This window comes from Cyprinus carpio, chromosome B25, assembly GCF_018340385.1.
Source record: "Cyprinus carpio isolate SPL01 chromosome B25, ASM1834038v1, whole genome shotgun sequence".
In the NCBI taxonomy this organism is placed as follows: Eukaryota; Metazoa; Chordata; class Actinopteri; order Cypriniformes; family Cyprinidae; genus Cyprinus; species Cyprinus carpio.
Genome location: NC_056621.1, coordinates 17645790 through 17666728, shown reverse-complemented (window position 1 = coordinate 17666728; position 20939 = coordinate 17645790). Strand labels below are relative to the sequence as shown.

The 20939-nt window shown below is 35.3% G+C and overlaps 1 protein-coding gene across 3 annotated transcripts in view; it reads right to left on the bottom strand.

The window, feature by feature from the left end:
• The window catches only part of LOC109058181 (protein BANP), a 46685-nt gene that overhangs the window by 25097 nt on the left and 649 nt on the right, over positions 1-20939 (bottom strand). For 2 of the 3 annotated variants that reach the window (XM_042752627.1, XM_042752625.1), the window contains exons 2-9: positions 17793-17874; positions 17620-17702; positions 17321-17520; positions 16151-16252; positions 15839-16008; positions 9489-9728; positions 7401-7562; positions 738-865 (exon numbers count right to left, since the gene is read on the bottom strand). In XM_042752627.1, the coding sequence (XP_042608561.1) occupies positions 738-865; positions 7401-7562; positions 9489-9728; positions 15839-16008; positions 16151-16252; positions 17321-17520; positions 17620-17702; positions 17793-17868 (1161 nt within the window). In that variant the 5' untranslated portion in view covers positions 17869-17874. Of the gene's footprint in view, positions 1-737; positions 866-7400; positions 7563-9488; positions 9729-15838; positions 16009-16150; positions 16253-17320; positions 17521-17619; positions 17703-17792; positions 18091-20939 lie in introns of those variants that run through there. The other variant, XM_042752626.1, reaches the window with a different exon arrangement.

The following is a 20939-nucleotide window of genomic DNA, read 5'->3' as shown; positions in this document are numbered from 1 at the left end:
AGGAAAGTTTATACACAAACGATCATTCAAAACCTAAAAAGAGAGTGTCATTGTTTGCCATATCTGACAGGTTAAAATTATTGATTATGTGCGAGTGACATGAACTGAACATTCGAGGAGCCGAAGGCCTTGACAAAAGCTGACCATTGCGTTGTTGCCTCCGAGAGTACAACTATTATGGTTCGGTTCAGGGAGATGTTACACAAACAACAGATGACAGATTTGTTTCTGAGTCCAATGATGCCAAGAACTCCTCCGCAGATTTAACTCTCCTGGTTGTACATTGTGTATTCAGGGTTTTGATTGTGCTGCCACAATGTATGCAGATCATATTTCGGATGGTGTGTCGGGGTGGAGATGACCTCATGCAGCTGTGAGAGCCGGAGATCATGTTTAGGTCGTCATGATCGGGCACAGCAGCAACTCTGCTGTTAAAGCTCCATTAAACGACTTTTCCTCAGGGTACCAGTGTTCAGGGAGACCCAGACCTTCTTACAGAGACATCAGGAGATGTTTGAGTGTGTTTATGAGTTTGTCTGTGCAGCTGAGACAGATTTGAGATGAATGGGTATGTATGCGTTGTTACGAGATGTGTGGTCTTGCAAATCACTGATTGGCTGGAGAGAATAGAAAAACTATTTTGGATGCGATTAATCGCAATTAATCGTTTGACAGCACTAGTATATTTATATATATTTGTGTGGGTTGGATTTGGATGATGATATGACGACACTCACAACTTGCACCTGTCCGTCTTCTCCTATACGGTGGATCTGGACTTGCTGTGCGGCTCCAGCCAGAGCGTAGTGCAAGGCCTGCTGGGTAGAGGTCTCGATAGCTGACGTCTCTGCGGCCGACACTCCATCTGCTCGAGGACACACATAAACAAGTTCATAATACACGGTCCAACTATGTGGGTCAAACCAGAAACTAGAGAGACTGGGTCAAACCGTGTCAAACAACTGCTTTCAATAACAGAAGAGGCTGCATTGTAACTGCCAAACACACACACGCGCACACTTCAGCAGGACAGAGATAATGACCGAGACCACAGTCTGTCCTCCATCATGATTTCAGTGCAATCAGACAGACGCCCATTCGCTTACGCAGCCGCAGGTCACATACCCTGCGATATTTGTACGACTGTGAACATGTGCGAACCCAAACAAATGCAGAAGAGAACATACGATAAACAAGGTTCTCACATACGGAGAGAAGTGAAAGAGTTCACATACACACACCCTGAACTTGAGGAAAATCCCTTCCGACTGCTGCTGGACGGGATCCAGTGCATCTGCCAGATTAGAGCGTGTTTATACAGTGTAAACGATCTCAAAATACACAACAAGGGCTCTCGACCTAGCAGCCCAAACGCTCTCGTGCCCTAAAACTGTACATAAACCCAACCCCTCAGTCTAAACAACGAGAATTATGACATGCTACAACAGCCCAGACGCTTAAAACACACACTCACCGCATTTCTGATTAAAAGTCGTCAAGTTGTCTCTGGAAAAAACGGTGCGGGTGTTCATTTACAAAGTTGGAGTGAATTTAAATTATAGCAAAGGTTATATTAGCAGGCTAACGTTTCTTACAGGAAAAGGCATCGAATGTGACAATGCCGCACTGTTAGTGCAATGTGACCTGAGACTACGTTGGGTCTTCCCAAGGTTGTGGATGAAAAGTAAACCGGATTCAATTTTATGCATCTGAACGATCTCCTGACCAATTTGTCCTTCAGTTTGCTAGTTTTCGCTTCTTGGCTGCTATTGGTTTAGCAATGTCCCTATAAAACAAAAACAACTGTATTTTATGATTTTATGATGACAATTAAATCACAGCATGATCATTTTTATGAGGATAGTTGTTTGATGGAAATGCTGCAGCTTACTAAACATACTAAATTTCATTGGATTTGTGACCTGGCAGTCAGCACACATGCTAACAAACACGGTATGGTAAAGTTAGCAAATGTTTTTAAATAAAACATTTTTGATAATTCTACAATTATAATCTAAAACACAGAATGATAAAGTATCTGAAGAACTTAAAAATTCTGAATTTGGTTGAATTAAATAAAAGAGCTTTGCTAATTCATTCAAAACATGGTAAAGTGTACGAAGCTAGTTGTTTGACACGTGTGTCAGAGTTTAAATAAGTATACAAAATTTTGTCAGATCCAAGATATAAAGGTTAGCATACATGCTTAGAAATGTGACATGTTTGCAACAAAAATGGTCATTTAAGCAAAAGATTGCTGCTTATTCAAATATAATTTTTTGTCAGATCCATGGCCTTGTGGTTAGAGAACATGCTGAAAACACAGTAACATATGCAAACAAATATGTGACCCTGGAGCACAAAACCAGTTTTAAGTTGCTGGGGTATATTTGTAGCAATAGCCAAAAATACACTATATGGGTCAAAATTATTGATTTTTCTTTTCTGCCAAAAATAATTAGGATAATAAGTAAAGATCATATTCTATGAAAATATTTTGTAAATTTCCTACTGTAAAAATTTGAAAACTGAATTTTTGATTAGTAATTTTTGTTTATTAGTATTTCTTTTTTAGAACTTTAAAGGCGATTTTCTCAATATTTCAATTTTTTTGCTCTCTCAGATTACGGATTTTCATGTGCAACTCGGCCAAATATAGTCGTATACAAACAAACCATACATCAATGGAAAGCTTATTTATTCAGCTTTCAGATGATGCATAAATCTCAATTTCGAAAAATTTTGACTTAATTGTGGTCCAGGGTCACATATGGCCATTTCACCAAAATGTGCATACATATTATTTAATAAGTAGCCTTTTTGTTGGCAGGGGCGGATTTAGTGAATTGGGGGCCCCAGGCAAATATAGGAATGGGGCCCTATACATTTGCACACATTTACCTAGATCAACCCTCGAGGTCCTTTTTTGTCGTGATGCTTGCTGCTGCACAATGGTGCCAGATTGTTGTGTCCAATGTTTCTACATTTTTTATGTACATGTTCTAATGGGATTCTTTAATTTACATTTATTCATTTAGCAGATATTTTAATTTTTCATGTTGTAGACCACGAAATAGCAATTGATTTACCGTTTTTTTAGTTTTAACATAAAACAAAATAAATTATAAAATGATAAACCTCACAACTGAAACTTTATATTTCTGGGATGAGTCAGAAGTATAAATTATTATATTATTTAAAACAGATTTATGTGAGTGAATATTTGCATTGGTCTGAACAAAAACTGCAGACAGGATTATTGAAAATGCACATTCATTCTCTGCCAGTAGGAGGTGCTTTTGGAGTCAGAAATATAGTGGTTTCCCCGGTAACAGCTCTAAACAAAACAGCTCAGCTCATAAATGGTACTTTATCAGGTAAAATGAAAATGTGAGTTACCAGCGTAAGCCTACATTTTATTTTAGTCATTTTAACTTAGGGCTGTCAATCAATTAAAATATATAATCACAATTAATGGCATGATAGTCATGAGTTAACTTGTGAATAATTGCAACTTAATTGCACATTTTTATCTGTTCTAAATGTACCTTAAATTAATATTTTCCCCATGGTTTCACAGACAAGGCTTAAGCTAGTCCCAGACTAAAATGCATGTTTGAGCTGTCTCGACTCAAAATATCTTGCTCTGACATATCTTAAAACTCATTGTTCTGTGTCAATATGCACACCTGTAACACTTTCTTTTAAGGCATTTTTGTAATGCAAAAATTAATTTATGCAATAAATGTTTATTATTAGTGAAACCAGTTTACAGAGCATGAAGAGTAGACATGTTTCATAGGTCATAGATGTTTTTCAAAGAACTTGTTCATGTCTATTAGACACATGAAAAAAAAAAAAAAAAAAACAGAAATACTAGCTTCCTATTACTTCTCTTTCTTTGCACTGAGCACTTTACACAAACCTGTTTGCATTTTCGCATGACAGGGCAGCTCACTTCTGAACATGCAAAATGTACATTTATTATTTATTATTACATTTGTTTGCCTCTCATTGCCACATACTGTATTTTGATGCAGCTAAATTCTCAAAACTGTTTTCATTGATACATTTGACTGTTTGTTGTCAGACAACGGGATGAATATGAAATAGTGACTGAAACGCGACCCATTAAGACTAACCAGCTTTCACTTCCGAGAAGTTAATCTGCCCAAAAATATATAATCGTGCCGTCGTCTGATAAAAATCAAATAGGCTACAGAATAGCTTGAAGACAATAGCTGTGCTGTGATTTCAGCTATACTTATATGTAAAATTAGAGAAGCAACATATCAGTGTTTTAACTGAAAGCGCAGCTCCTTTCAGCCGCGCACTGAACGCAGAGAGAGAAGTGTGCACGCGCTGGGAAAGAGGGACCTCGCGCTCGTGCGGCAGTCAGCTTTAGATGCATAAAATTTTATTTTGCTACAAGCTGGATACACAAGAAGCACGTTCAACTCGGACGCGCAGACGATTGTCGTGCATAAACACCGTAAACAGCAACCGTTCGCGTGTCCGCGCTTAATGCGCATCTCCTATATAAAAAGCATTAGGGGGCCCTTGGCTCTTGGGGGCCCAAGGCAGTCGCCTACCTTTGCCTAATGGGTAAGTCCGCCCCTGTTTGTTGGTCAACTGACCATTTCAATAGAGAAGTTGAATAGAGAAGGTTTTCGAAACTTTTTCTAGCACATGTGGTTAGCATGTCATGGTAAAATATGAAAACAAACAAAAGTCTCTGCTTATTAAATGTTCAAAATGGGATCAAATTTTAGGATCCACAGTCTAGCGGTTAGCTTAAAGACATGGTAATGGTAACACAGGCAAATAGATATTTGACCAAAATGTTGCTACTTATTGTTAAATATAAAGTAGGTGTTTTGACTTCATGTTCTACCAGTTAGTTCACATTCAGAATCATTATCTAACAGTCAGCAACCATGTTTGCAAACTTGGTAAGGTAATGTGTTGCGAACAAAGGTTGCTTGATAAAAACATGAAACATAAAATATACAAAATTTTAAGTTCTTGATTTAAGTAAGCAAACAAAAATGGTTCTTTGTCCAAAACAACGGCATTTATTAACTTAAAGACTAATTTTTGCCTTTGATATGACAGGACAGATCAGAGCTGACAGGAAGCGAAATGGGAGAGAGGATCGGGAAAGTTCCTCGACGCGGGATTCCAACTCAGGACGCCCCTAGCGCAACAGTGCTGTATGTTGGCGTGCTTGCCACAAGGCTATCAGCGACGACACCATTTATTAACTTAACATACGGAATTTGGTCAGATCCATGTGCCTGTTGCACATTTATAAATATTGTATGCTAATATGTGCTAACAAAAACTGAGCAAAAAATTGCTGCTTATTAAATATTCAAAGTATCAAATGATCTGTACAAGGGGCCTTAAGTTAACCAGAGGACCCTGGGCTACAGCATTACGTTAGGCCCCACTACCCCACATTAAAGTGTATTTTTTTAGCTTCCTGATGATTACGTCCAATTTAAAAAAATTCTTGTTGGTATGCCAGTTAACATTTACTAAACTGTTCTGCGTAAAATGTGAATATAAGTGAATATGCAAATTCACTCTTTGCCAGAAGGTGGCGCTTGTGGATCAGCAGAATCATAGCTGTTACTTTCAATAAACTCGACGTTATTACATGGATTATAGGGAGGTCATACGAAAAGAAAATGCCATCAAAACTTACCTGGACATAATGTGAGTTCACAGGTATGATTTAGGGTGTGTTCACACTTGTAGTTTGGTTTGTTTGGTTCATTTGGTCCGGGCCAAAAAGGAAAACAATATATTTGGTCCTGGTCCGCTTAGCGTTCACACTGGCATTTTTGACAACGAACCCAAAGATACCAAACCTAAAGGCATAGTGATACATTCATAACCTGATTTGTCGGGTTGAATGACGTTTATATCATGACGGAACTCATCAAACACTCCAAACAAGAGGAAAAGTGTGCTTTAAGTCGAATACACCTAATGCCGCCTGCTGGACTAACCACACCCATTTTTGCATGCATATGATTTTATTTTTAAAACCTGTGAACTCACAAAAAGCTCATAAAAGGCAGTTTACCTCCTCATTGCTCTGTTCGCCCTCTACTCATTTTGTTTTGGATACACCGCTTGTTTCCTTCATCAAATCATGTCGCACAGAGTCGCATCTTGTCATTACTTCCTGTTTTTGGTTCGTTTACGAGTATTTGGTCCATGTTGTGTTCATATTTCATTCGAACCGTAAAGAGTTCGTTTGGAAGCGGACCGAGACCCATCTTTTTAGCGGTCTCTGTCCGCATGTTTAGTGTGTATCAGGGTTCGGATGGCAGCGTTCACACTTAAACGAACCGCACTAACAGAGCAATTGCACCAGAGTTCGTTTTAATCAAACCAAACATAACAAGTGTGAACACACCCTTAAACACCATAAATTACACAAAATATTAATTAATCATCAGTAGATCGAAACTATCACTTGGCAAGTTGCCATAAATGTGGGCTATTTGGTGATTGCTAACTGTTTTTTTATTTCCAAACATATCGTGGTTGTGTCTAATTAATTGAATCACACCCGTATAAAATTTAATCAACACATCGAAGCAATATGATTCCCATTTTTCCGTGCCCGAATTTAAAACCTCTAAAATTAAAACTAAGACTGATGGAACACAGTAACGTAGTTAAAAATTACGTCAGCTTTCAAATATTTTTAAAATAAATACAGAATTTTGCAAGCTATGGCAGGGTGTTTGGCTTATTTTCTCCATGCCTACGCATCAAAAATAAGATATTTTAGTTCTCGGATGGAAACACTTTGTTCCTTGCATTAGCAACAGACCACATGTTCCTCTCGCTCTGGTTTGAAAGAAGGCCGAGCACCAGGTGGCTTGTTCATAAGCTAATAGTTTAACCTACCACGCAGGGCGGCCTATTCCAGCTGGACTGAAGGAGGTGAAGAAATCGTAAGTGTGTATGGACCATTGTGACAGACCAATACAGGATATTTGGGTTAGTCAGAAACAGGTCAAAGGTGAAGGCCTGCGGATCTCTGAGAGGAAGGGACAGGACGTGAGGCGTTGTCCTGAGATTAGAACCAGCTGTTAGATGAGGAAACATCAGTCACAGAGTCTTTCTCTCGCACACAAACATAAACACGTGCGCGCATGTACACATGACTTTTACGCGAATGGATGTGAAGTTATATACATAGCTAATTCGATAGCGAACTAACATATGGAACGACAACTGCACGTTCTCTCTCGCAGCATATGTTTACGTTCAATTGAACACAAACCAGCTGCGGCCTAGACACTTAGCATCAAAATCAAAGAGAAACAGGGTTTCGCAAGAGACGAAATTGACGGGAAAGGACGCAAGGTTCGTACCTGAGCTGCTTTGAGAGGCGGGGGTTCGTCGTGAGAAACTCTTAACCGCCAAACTCTGTCCTCGCTGCTTCCGCCGCCAAGCGGTGCGACACTTGGAGTCTATGCTCTGCTTGATGCGGTACCAGTCGGATTCGGTAATTGCGAACTTGTGGAACAGGTGACCTGGTTACACATGGACAGAGACATTGCAAGCATAATAAAAACAGTCAGGAAATAAGGGAGGAAACACTGATGTAATATTTAGTCATACATTTATGCTGCAAGCAAATAAACTCCTTGCACTTTGTGGCAGAAATAAACACGGCTCTGGTACAGATCATGGAGTCGAGTTCAATCACATTAGCCACAGTCAAGTGGGGTTTGTCCGTGCAAAACTGCATGTAACATTCCTTGTATTCACAATTACCCTCACTAGCTCATTCCTCGATGTTACTTCTAGCTGGTTGCACGAACTGACCTACATATTGGCATGACGCGAGTTGCTGTGAATGAGAGGAGCGGTTAGAAGCACTTCTTATTAGCACACGTGGGGAAAATAACTCTGATGCCGGATGAAGCAGAATCGCAGCTGAGCTACTCGAATGATTTGAATTAGACAGGACAGAACTGAGATTAATTAAACTGACTCATATGGCTAAACTAAACTGAACAATCAAAGATCTGATTTGCCACAGAGAGGGCTGGGAAGAAATAGGCTTCAGAATTGGTATTAAAAGAAATTTGATTCTTTTCATTGTATTTAAAACATACTGCAAAACCAGTGCAGTCTGATTCTGGAACAAATGACTCTTAAGCAGTGTAGTCAAGTAGTCAAGCCAGTAGTGAACCAAAACCTTAATGCACAATCAATGTAATCCAAGTCTCAAATTAATGACTTCTAAAGACAGCTCTTTTTATTGAATCGAAACCACAAAGCACAATCAGTTTAGTCTGATTCCTGAATGGATGACTCTTCTGAGTCAGTTCTTCTATTATATCAACATTTTACAGCATTGACAAGTGTGGTTCAGTTCCTGCACAACTAATTCTCATGAGCTGATTCTTTTAGGGAATCGGATTCCCAAGCAAATGGCTTTTATGAATTTATTTTTAGTGAATCAAAACCATAGCATGCAACCAATTTAATCTGGGCCCGTATTCACAAAACATTTAATCTTACCACTAAGAGTTCTCCTAAATAGCAGTAAAAGTTTTTAGCTAAGAGTTTTTCTTAAAACCTATTCACAAAACTGCTGAGACAAACTTTTACTAAGGAACAGACAGAAGTCTTAAGCTCAGAGTAAGGGGGCGGGGCTGACCTCGTTGCTATGGATGATGTCAGCATGCTTACTAACTATGCACACAGTGATTGGCTGATAGTCTCTGTCAGAGATTTATTCATAGAAATGTTGTAAAGTGCAATATGTTGCCAAATTCAAATAAAGGTTTTAAAATAAAAATGTTAATTGCCACATTCAAATTAAGATTTTAAAATGCAGGCTAAGTGATATATTAAGGATATAATCAAACATTTGGTGTTGGGATAAACTCCAAACCAAACCAATTAGAAAAAATGTTTCTAAAATGTTTATATTCTGAGGTAGATTGCTGGCAACAGTCATTTTAGGATATTTCAGATTTGGTATTAGTGACTTTTAGCGCTAAAAGGCTTTGTGAAATACTTAGAGCAAAAATTTAGGACTGACACACCCACTATTTTTAAGATTTTCTGATTCTCAATTGATTACATTGAGTACTGATTACAGTACTGACAACAGCAATCAGTACAGTTCGATTTTCAAACAAATGACTCTTAAAATCTGCTAGTGAATCAAAATCATAAAGTTCAAATCAGTTTAATTGGATTGTCTTGATTGACTCTTGAGTCGGTACTTTAAACCGAATCAAACACATATATATCAGCTTACACACAGTATGTAAGGCACTTAAATTAATAAAGTAACTAACTGGCTGCTCATACAAAAACATAAAGAATCATTAACTGAATGGTTCAGGAATCAGAATCATTCTGAGGAATCAGAACTGTGATTCACATGCTGTAAATCATAATCAAGCTGGTATTGCTATGGAGGTATTGTTCAGACTTACAGCGGATGCCGTAGATCATGAGCGGGTCCAGCTGTTTCTTGCCGTGCTTCCCCTGTCCGGAGAGGTTGGAGACGGCCTGCACCTCGCGGTGGAACAGGTAGTCCAGCAGCGTCAGGGCCATTTTCTCTGCCGTGCGACAGTTGGTGCTGACGTGCAGCATGTCTGCTGGAGACACCGGACAGCGCACGCGCATCTCAGGGTTGTTCTCATCACCCAGCCACGTTCCTGCCGGATAGTCCTCTACAGAAGAAGAAGAAAAATAAACTGCAATTACAGAAATATTTTTCCAAATGTACAGTTTTCCCAAGTTGACAAGTGACTTACCACTGTAATTTATAAGAGTTACGTAACTATGAAGCTGTCTGACAGAATGGAAGGATATTTAATAGAAATAACACTACAATTAAATAGTGTTATTGTTATTATATATATATATTGCTAGAAATGTGTATTTTCCAGAATAAATTCTATTCTATTCTATTGCAGTACATAATATTACACAATACTGACAATATTTGTGCTACATTCAAATATTCTGAATTTCTTTTTTTTTTTTTTTCCTTTCTATTATATGAGAAATATTTGGGGTTTGTCCATTTTTTTTTTTTTATTAATTAAAAAAACCGAAATATCTGGATTTTTTTTTTTTTGCATTGCAAAATATATTTATATTATATTACAAAATAAATGGAAATAAATACAAATTTTAAATCTTAAAAAAAAAAATATTATATGAAAAACTCAAAAAATGTTAAGTTGAAGTACTAAAATGACTAAAGCTGAAATAAATTAAACAAATTAAATAGAAATATTAAATAAAAAATAATAGAAATGAAAAAAGCACATAAAATCTTGAACTAAAGTGATAAATATATATATATATATATATATATATATATATATATATATATATATATATATATATATATATATATATATATATATATATATACAAAATATATAAAAAGCCAGTTAAAAAATACTATAATAGTACATAATACTAAAATAACACTGCTAATAATGGATTTAAAAAAAAATATACACGATTTAATTACTTATTCAAATATTTTCCGGATTATTCCTTAATAATTTACATTTGCTTTTTGCAATAAGAAGATAAATGCCAATGATTTTACTTTTTTTTTTAACTTTTTAAACATATTGTCCTTATAATATTACTCACTCTTAACGTTTTTCCTCACACAGAAAATTATCTTTACACTTCAGGAAAATATTTAGCTGCCTTTATATTTTAGGAAGGTGCGCCTTTGCATAGGAGCAACATATCTGATATTTGGCATCAAAAAGTTTGTGAACCCCTGATCTAGAAAGCAAATCACTGTGCAAGATATAATATTTGAAACATCAAAATACGTGACTGTCACAAGGTCAGTGTGACATATTCAGGATTGTGGGAACAAGTGAAGCATCATCTTCAATATTAGACTACTAGAAACCTCAAATATCTGTGGAGGGGCGAGAGCAAGTCCCTCAATGTCTGCTGAGGTTACAGACCTAAACTCTCAGCTCAGAGCAAATGCAAGAGTGTCCCCTGCTGGACATTATTTTTCACACTTCACAAGAGCATTACCAGTTTAGACCAGAGACGCTTCCTTGATTTAGCCAAAAATGCTGGCATCACTGAAAATGATGATTGAAGTTCAACAGTGAGACCACCACATTTATTTTTCATCATAACTAAGACTGGAAATATTACATATCCAGGAATGTGTTCTCATCATGAGTGCTCTCAAGAAAAATATTGTGACTTTGGCATAATTTGTCTCAGAAATGATTTAAATCGGCATTTCTGTTAAATATTTGTCTGTGTGGTCCGTGCCAGGCATTGCTTCGGCTATAGCTTGACGGGGTTTATTACGGTTCATCATGGACGTGGGTTTCTGTGTCTCGTCAAAGCGGGCGAGTAAAAGTGATGTTAGGGAGTAAAATGTGTCAGGTCAAAAGGTAAGCTGAGGAATATGTGGAACGTTTACATTTGAGTCTTTTGCGATATGATAATAATTCATTTTCTAGCATATAATATCAAGCAAAACAAATTAAGTTTTTTTCCCATGTCAGTCTTTCAGTAACAGGCAGCTGTACAAGGCCATATACCCCTAAAATGAGGAAACAAACTAATAAATCGAACTAATTCTAAATTCATGGCATGAAATCTTTAATTTCCCGTCCTGTGTGTTTACTAAAGTAAGTGATGAGAACACCGTGATTAAAAGTGAACGACAATAAAATAAACCTGTGAAATTAGAGGGTTAGATGGTGAGGATTTAGGAAAAGAAATAATGCCTAAATATTACTGAATTTGTGGAAATTCGTGAACAACAATTCGTTAAGGCTATATGGGCTCGAACGGCATCCAAAAGCATGTCGCGATGTAACATTTTCCAAATTACAAATGAGGACAATAGAAGCAATCAAAACCAAACAAAAGAGCAATAATATGTAAGTAAGGGCTGGACAATTAATCAAATTTCTAATCACGATTACAATTATGGATGCCACAATTACGTAATCGTTCAAAGCGGCAATTAATCGTTCAAAGTCCACTTATGTTTTTCTGTGTGCTTAAGATGTTTTTTCTTTCTATGGGTTATCTTAAGGGTTTTTCATTGTTTTAATTTCAGTTTTAGTATAACATTATAATACCATGCATTTTTTTTGTTTGTTTTTTCCTTTTTTTAATTTAAAGAAGAAACCAATCCAATGTATGGTTGACATTTGAGGCTTAATGCTATAGAAAAGCACTAAAAGTTTTTCAGTTAGAGTGTTTTCAGCTTGTTTATTTTCATATAAAAATATGGCATGCAGTTGCTTCAAACAATGGTATGAACATCATTCAGTGCAATCGTAATTAATAATCGCAATTACAATTACAAGGTAATAATCGACAATTATGATTTTTGTCATAATCGTGCAGCACTAATGCACGTGCTATATTAGTATATTATTATAGTGTTATATTTCAATTTCACAAAGAAACGTGCAGCATTTTGTCCAAGCAATGATAAAGGGACACATTTAATTTATAATTTGTCTTAAATCTCATTACGTAAAAAAAACAAATAAATCATGAACCGAATCGTGAGTTGAGTAAATCACTACATCTCTTAATATAATATAATATAATATAATATAATATAATATAATATAATATAATATAATATAATATAATATAATATAATATAAGAAATGCACATTTCTAGCAAAACAAAATTGCAAAAAAATATATGAATGGATTAAAAACGTAACTTGTGGGCAAACCAAAATCTTTATACATTATTTTATATTTTTAAACCTGACAGAAAAATTTCACATTTAGAACATTTTAATGTAGCAAAAACTGTCAATATAATGTTATAATATAATATAATAATACAAAAATAAATAAGCATGATTTTAAAACTGATGAATTGATGAATAAATAATTAACACATATATATATGTAATTAAAATTCTGAATATTTCAATATAGCAACAATTTTTTTAATATAATACAATATAATTAAATTTTCTATAAAATACACAATTCTAGCAAATGTTTATTTAAAATAAAAAAAAATATACATGGAAACTTTATACATGGGTATAAATGGGGGGGACTTTATATAATATTTGTATACTTTTAATCCAGAATATATATATATATATAATATTTGTATGTAGCGAAACAACTATCACCATTTTGTAAAATTTATATATATATATATATATATATATATATATATATATATATATATATATATATATATATATATATATATATAATGCACAATATTTTAAAAATTGTCATACAAAAAGAGTGAATCTCTCAATTAGCAGATGTATAAGACAGTCACTCTTTGAATAGAGGGTCACACGATAAAAATGCTAGATTAAAGGGATGACACATTTTACCCCACTCCTCTACATCAAAACAATAGATCTGAGGTTAAAGCAATGTGAAAACAACACAAACAGACAAAAGCAAAGCCTTTAAAGAACCAAATGTACCATTCGTTGACTAAATATCATCACGAACAGCTGCGAACGAGTGAATATTTGCGGAGGAACGTCTTTGAACTAACCAAGCTAACCCAGACGCCACTCCAAAACAACCCAGTCAAATAATAAGAAAAGCAAAAGCAGAAGTCAAGCAATCAAAACAAACCCTTTAATCCCAGACCGAAGATACCATCCTGAATCACGGACGGCCAGACGTTTACACGACACACATGGGCTGCTGGTGTAACAAGTGTCCAGGGAGTAATAGTGGATAGTCAAAACATGTTTGTTTTATTAATCAATAATAGTTGAGCACACTTTGATTTCACTAACCAAAGCCTATTGTTCTCCGTTCACACTTTTAAGATTTCAAGGTTTTCCCACAACAGTTCTACGCTTAAAAGTTACCCAACCACAGAGACAAAACACATGCGAGCCATAAACATGCTATTATCTTATTTGTGCAGATGCATTTCAAAGATTTCCATGTCTTCAAACCTTTCCAATAATTGTTCAAATTTGTTGCTCTTCTTGTGAGGCCATGTTTGTGCCAAACTCAGAACAAATGGTTTCCCACCAGCTTTATAAAAAATATATCCTTTAAAGATGCCATAAAATCAGTTTTTTGTGGCTTTTAGTTCCTCTTAGCTTTGGGGAAATTTATATGCTAGTTTACTTTTTAAACATTGACAAAATTAGCTTTCAGTAGAGGTTAAATTTACTTTCTTTCTCTTCTGGAAAACAGACTGATAATGTCGACGGCTTATTCTGCAGCACAATGATTTTCGTCCAATCAGATTCTCTCTATACTGACGATGTCCCGCCCCTGATGACACCTTTGAGAACGTATGGACAGAGACTATAGAAATACAAAGACGGTTCACTCCTGTATTTGTGAATGGGAGAAGCTGCAAAGCAGAATATGGCGGAATAGTCCCGCCTTCTAAATGAAAGAGCCAATCGCTGATCGGTGAAGTCACTGAATCACTGCTTCTGTTAGAAGCTGCGGTTTCCATAGATACCTGAGACTGGTCCAGCTGATGCACATGTGCAGACTCAAGCACGTTATGACTTTGCATGCACACTGGCTGGTCTAGCCTGAGAAACAAGCTTTTTAAACGCTCTCTGAGCATAAGAAACAACAGTCATGGGGCAGTTAATGTCAGATTTTGTTGCTGATATGAAATATGTCATTTAATCGAGGGTTCAGCTAGTAGTTTTTGAGATTTCAGGATTCCCCCATTCATTTAGACAGGACTTGGTCTTGTTTGAGCTGCCTGGAGGCCGAGTGAATAGACTTTCCTTGAAAGGGACTTTGGGATGGACCTCAAGGATTAAGCTTAGTTTTACAGATTGTGATGACAGGTTTCCACCGTTATTAACATAATACATCTAGCAGCATTTTTGTAATTTAGTTTAAAAAACATCATGTACATTTATAATATTATTCTTTGTTTTATTGCTTTGGTTTGAAATGTGAATTTTTTAAAAGTTTTTATTTTTGTATTTAAATTTTTAAAAATAAGTACATTTATAACAGTATACTTTGTGCATCACTACCTTAGTATTATTTTTTTTTTTACATTTTTATATTTTATTTCTAAAAAAAAAAAATTACATGTATTATATTATACTTTTTGTTTTGTTACCTTGGTATTACAATTTTATTGTTTACATTTTTATATATATTTTATATATATTTTTACTTTCATTATTATTTTGATTGTTTAAAAACATTAAAGTACATCAGTAATATTATACTTTGTATTATTTTTATTATCTTTGTATTTTTTATTTTAAAATATATTTTTTATTTGTATTTTATTTTAATAAAAAAAAATCATATACAAAACATTATACTTTGCATTTCATTACTTTGTTTTAAAACATTTATTTTTATAATTAAAAATATTTTTTTACATACACTAAAAACATCATACTTTGTTTTTACTGACCTTGGGATTAAACAGAAAACTTGTTAATGCTGTTGTGTGAGTGTTTGTAATACAAAGCTGAGGGAGTGACGGCAAATTTGACATTTTCTTTCTTCTGACCAACGAAATCAATCTCTCAACATTTTTTTTGCCTCTCTTGGAAAGTCAGACATATGTAAATATCAATTATCATACATAAATAACTTGGATTTATTTATTTATTGCTATTGGAGCAAATGGAAATGCTTATGCTTCTGAGAACCGGAAATGTGACAAGGGTCCACTGACTATGCTAAAAAAGGGCCTTTATGTCCAATCAAAGCTTGCTGTATTAACGATTTCATAAGGGATTTTTGTGCAGAAATAAATGCATATGTGACAGTAATTATCATCAGGGAAATTGTATGTGAATCTTACCCTCTGAGTTGAGAGTGATGAGCGTTACGTTGTTGGTATTCTGAGATAAAGGCTGGCCGCTGTTGGACACCGAATCGCTCGTTTCAGAGCCGCTTTCCTGATCCTCGTGAACCTCTTCGTGGACGGGAACCTTCAGCACTATCGTCTTCTGTCTTCCTCGCCCAACAGTACTGCAACGAAAACATAACACAAATTACACCGAGAGATGTTACCGAGAGCCTGTGTCTCTTGTATATATTTAAATACACCTTGCATACACAGGGGATATTTTTTATTTCTTTTATGCACAAAAGCACAGTCTGTAGCACTCACTTGCTGAGCAGGTTCTCTAAAGAGTCTGAGGCCCGCGGAGAAGTTTCCTCCCGCGTCTTCGGCCGGTCTCCACTCACTATAACGTTTGTCTGAGGAACAACACTGACAGCAAACACTCACTGTTACTCTCTCACATTGTTAATATCACTGCTGGTTCTCAAATGGAGGCTCGCAACACAAAAAAACCTGTTCTAATAATAATAATAATAATAATAATAATAATAAATAGGGATGTTCAATATATACCAAAACCATAGCTTTAATGTTCATTAAATATTTAATTGTGCAGATAATTTCTTAGATTACTTTTACCATCATCCAACATTTAAAGTCAAGCTTACAAAAACATAATAAAAATACTACTACTAATAATATTTTAGTAACACTGTTAAATGCAAATCTCAAAATAATGATCGTTACAATTCCTAAATTCATTTACAGAATTTAAGATGATTTTTTTTTTTTTTTTTTTTAGACAAAATAGTATTAAATGTTAATACCAGCCAGCTTTTGAGTGTCCAGCATTACAAGAAAGAAATGATCAGTATCAGACTAAACATCTAATAATAAATAATACAAAATTTATTACATTTGTAGAAGGAGTAGACGGCACGTATTACATAACAGTGGCATAAATTCATAGCATTTGATGTTTGATATGGAGACTATTAGTGAAAACTTTTTTCTAATTTGCCATAATTATTTTGTAAACATTTTCAGTAATGTGTAATGTTATATATTTTAAACCACCACAAGATAAAAAAGAATGATTGGGGAAAAGATGCATTTAATCGGAAATAAATAATGAATATTAAAAATATTTACTAAATGTTTATCAAAAAATACTGTAGGCCTTAACATTAATAAATACGCACCAAATATATATGTATTAATTCATTGTTAATATGCATAAATATTAATACAATAATCATTTTGTTATATGATAACACATTTTTCCAGTCTAGGTCCTGAATCAGATGTGAAGCACATTGCTCGTGTTTTAAATGGTGTTAAATGGACATGATTTTCCACTTTTTCAAAGTGAATTCATCAGTATGTAAAATCAATCTCAAGATGCTGCTCGGTGTGATCAGGTTTGAATTCATGGTGAAGCATCTTCAATAAAAGAAAAAACGAGCCCAGGTGCTGTCGAATAAACACTACCCTTACCAGCGTACTTTGTCGCAGGTCTGAGTGGCTCCAAACGGGGAGCCTGACACCATGGGGACCTGGATCGTGGACTGGTTTTTCCCCATCACTGTGTCCAGCTTCTCGACTAAACCTCGACAGGTGGCCTCCAGCACCTGCAGCTTGGCCTCCATGCTGTCCAGCCGCTGGCAGATCGCCTGACTGATGGACACCAGCATCGACTGAGAGAGAAACAGAAATAAAACATGAGTACAGCCAACGTCCACGCTGATACAAGACACTTATATTCTGTACCAGCTGAACTGATCGTCTCTAATAACCTTAATAGATGCTTCTTGGCTAATGTCCAGCCTTGCTCGTTTCCTGCCTGGTTGATCAGCGTCTTCATTATTCTCCAGGACATCTAGTTTAATTAAAAATTAAAAAAAAAAAAATACTGTAGGAAACCACAAACACTCCCTGCAGTTCTTTACTGATTCAGAGGAGGACTCACCTGCTTGATGTCCTTCATGATTCAGATCTGCCACCGCGATCTGGACTATCTCCACCAAATCTTGCTCTGACATCATTCAGACCTGCATCTCAGAAAGATGTCATGGATGAATAACTGCTTGTGTCATATCAGTCAGGGTTATTACAGCCAGCTAAAAACATTTCCGTTACTCCAAACAAATGAACTGAATTAAACTGCCAAAGCCACATTTCTCATTTAGTTTAAATCATTAAAACTAAAGCTGAAATAAAAATGAATAAAAACTATATAAACATATATCTATCTATCTGTCTAAATAAATTAAAAGAAAAAAAATATACTAAAACTTTGCCTATAATTTAAATGAAATCAGAAAATACAAAAAGAGAAAGGACTTCAAAATATGATATATACAGGCGCTGGTCATATAATTAGAATATCATCAAAAAGTTGATTTATTTCACTAATTCCATTCAAAAAGTGAAACTTGTATATTATATTCATTCATTACACACAGACTGATATATTTCAAATGTTTATTTCTTTTAATTTTGATGATTATAACTGACAACTAAAGGAAAATCCCAAATTCAGTATCTCAGAAAATTAGAATATTGTGAAAAGGTTCAATATTGAAGACACCTGGTGCCACAGTCTAATCAGCTAATTAACTCAAAACACCTGCAAAGGCCTTTAAATGGTCTCTCAGTCTAGTTCTGTAGGCTACACAATCATGGGGAAGACTGCTGAATTGACAGTTGTCCAAAAGACGACCATTGACACCTTGCACAAGGAGGGCAAGACACAAAAGGTCATTGCAAAAGAGCCTGGCTGTTCACAGAGCTCTGTGTCCAAGCACATTAATAGAGAGGTGAAGGGAAGGAAAAGAAAAAGGTGTACAAGCAATAGGGATAACCGCACCCTGGAGAGGATTGTGAAACAAAACCCATTCAAAAATGTGGGGGAGATTCACAAAGAGTGGACTGCAGCTGGAGTCAGTGCTTCAAGAACCACTACGCACAGACGTATGCAAGACAAGGGTTTCAGCTGTCACATTCCTTGTGTCAAGCCACTCTTGAACAACAGACAGCATCAGAAGCATCTCGCTTCAAAAAGCACTGGACTGCTGCTGAGTGGTCCAAAGTTATGTGCTCTGATGAAAGTAAATTTTGCATTTCCTTTGTAAATCAGTGTCCCAGAGTCTGGAGGAAGAGAGGAGAGGCACACAATCTACGTTGCTTGAGGTCCAGTGTAAAGTTTCCACAGTCAGTGATGGTTTGCGGTGCCATGTCATCTGCTGGTGTTGGTCCATTGTGTTTTCTGAGGTCCAAGGTCAACGCAGCCGTATACCAGGAAGTTTTAGAGCACTTCATGCTTCCTGCTGCTGACCAACTTTATGGAGATGCAGATTTTATTTTCCAACAGGACTGGGCACCTGCATACAGTGCCAAAGCTACCAGTACCTGGTTTAAGGACCATGGTATCCCTTTCTGTTCTTAATTGGCCAGCAAACTCGCCTGACCTTAACCCCATAGAAAATCTGTGGGGTATTGTGAAGAGGAAGATGCGATATGCCAGACCCAAGAATGCAGAAGAGCTGAAGGCCACTATCAGAGCATCCTGGGCTCTCATAACACCTGAGCAGTGCCACAGACTGATCGACTCCATGCCACGCTGCATTTGCTGCAGTAATTCAGGCAAAAGAAGCCCCAACTAAGTATTGAGTGCTGTACATGCTCATACTTTTCATTATTATACTTTTTAGTTGGCCAAGATTTCTAAAAATCATTTCTTTGTATTGGTCTTAAGTAATATTCTAATTTTCTGAGATACTGAATTTGGGATTTTCTTTAGTTGTCAGTTATAATCATCAACATTAAAAGAAATAAACATTTGAAATATATCAGTCTGTGTGTAATGAATGAATATAATATACAAGTTTCACTTTTTGAATGGAATTAGTGAAATAAATCAACTTTTTGATGATATTCTAATTATATGACCAGCGCCTGTATATAATATCTCAATGATAAAATGAACACTGATATCAATGTTATATGCATGATTAGCTTTTTTCCCATTATGTTGGAAAGGATTAACAAATTTCCTTCATTTTCATGGAAAGTGATTTTAATATTGTAATATTTATATTATAAGCCACCACAAGGCAAATGTGTGATTTTTACATGCAGGCACTGTTGTGTCCTTACCAAAAAATTAAAAAAAAAAAAAAAAAATGCCAACTGGGCAGCTGAGAGCCCCTGAAGGGAGGATGTGGTACTGAAGGTGACCCTACACCTGTTTTGCTCTTTATTACAACACGCTTCCTCTCACAAATAAAATGATTTGCATTTTTTTTTAAGAGAAACTGAAAAAATAAAAAATAAAAATAATAATAAATATATATATATATATATATATATATATATATATAATATATATATATATATATATATATAATGTTTAATTGAAATAAATAAAGTCATTAAATTGTTATAACCATTATTATATTATTTAAATATCACAAGTTAGTGCCTGGTACACATTTGGTTTTATAATGGAGTGGAGTTTCCTTTTCTTTTATAATTATTGGAATTATTTTTTTTTTTATGTTTTTAAAAAAAAAAAAAAAAATTCTGTATGCAGAGAAGCAAACAGGTAAGGGTGGGGAAAAGATGAGAGGCATGGTCCACATGGAATTTTTTATATTTTTAAGATATTTGTTTTCCATACTTAACTTTAGTTACTTTAAGGTATTTTTACAAATATTTTTTTTTAACTTATATGTCCAAAACTGTATTTTTTTTCTCTCTCACACATACAAAAACATCTTGTTGCAACATTTAACAAAAATCAAGATTGAATATATTTGATCAAAAGCCCATGTTATAAAAGATGGCGTGTTATGCAGGTTAAGACATGATTTTATGATTAGACCTAAAATGCAAAATCTCTGCCCTCTCTCTCTTCCCTGTTCCCACATCTCAGACCTCAGACATTACCCTTCTTAGATAGTTTAGTAAAGAAAACACTATGCAACACTTACTAGCAGTTGCCAAGTGGTTACCAGTCTTACTTTTCCAATACAAATAAGACCTGTCTACCTTCTCATAACTGAATATAAAAAGTTATGAGCAGTCTGCAACCAGCCCCAGTTCTTTATGTACC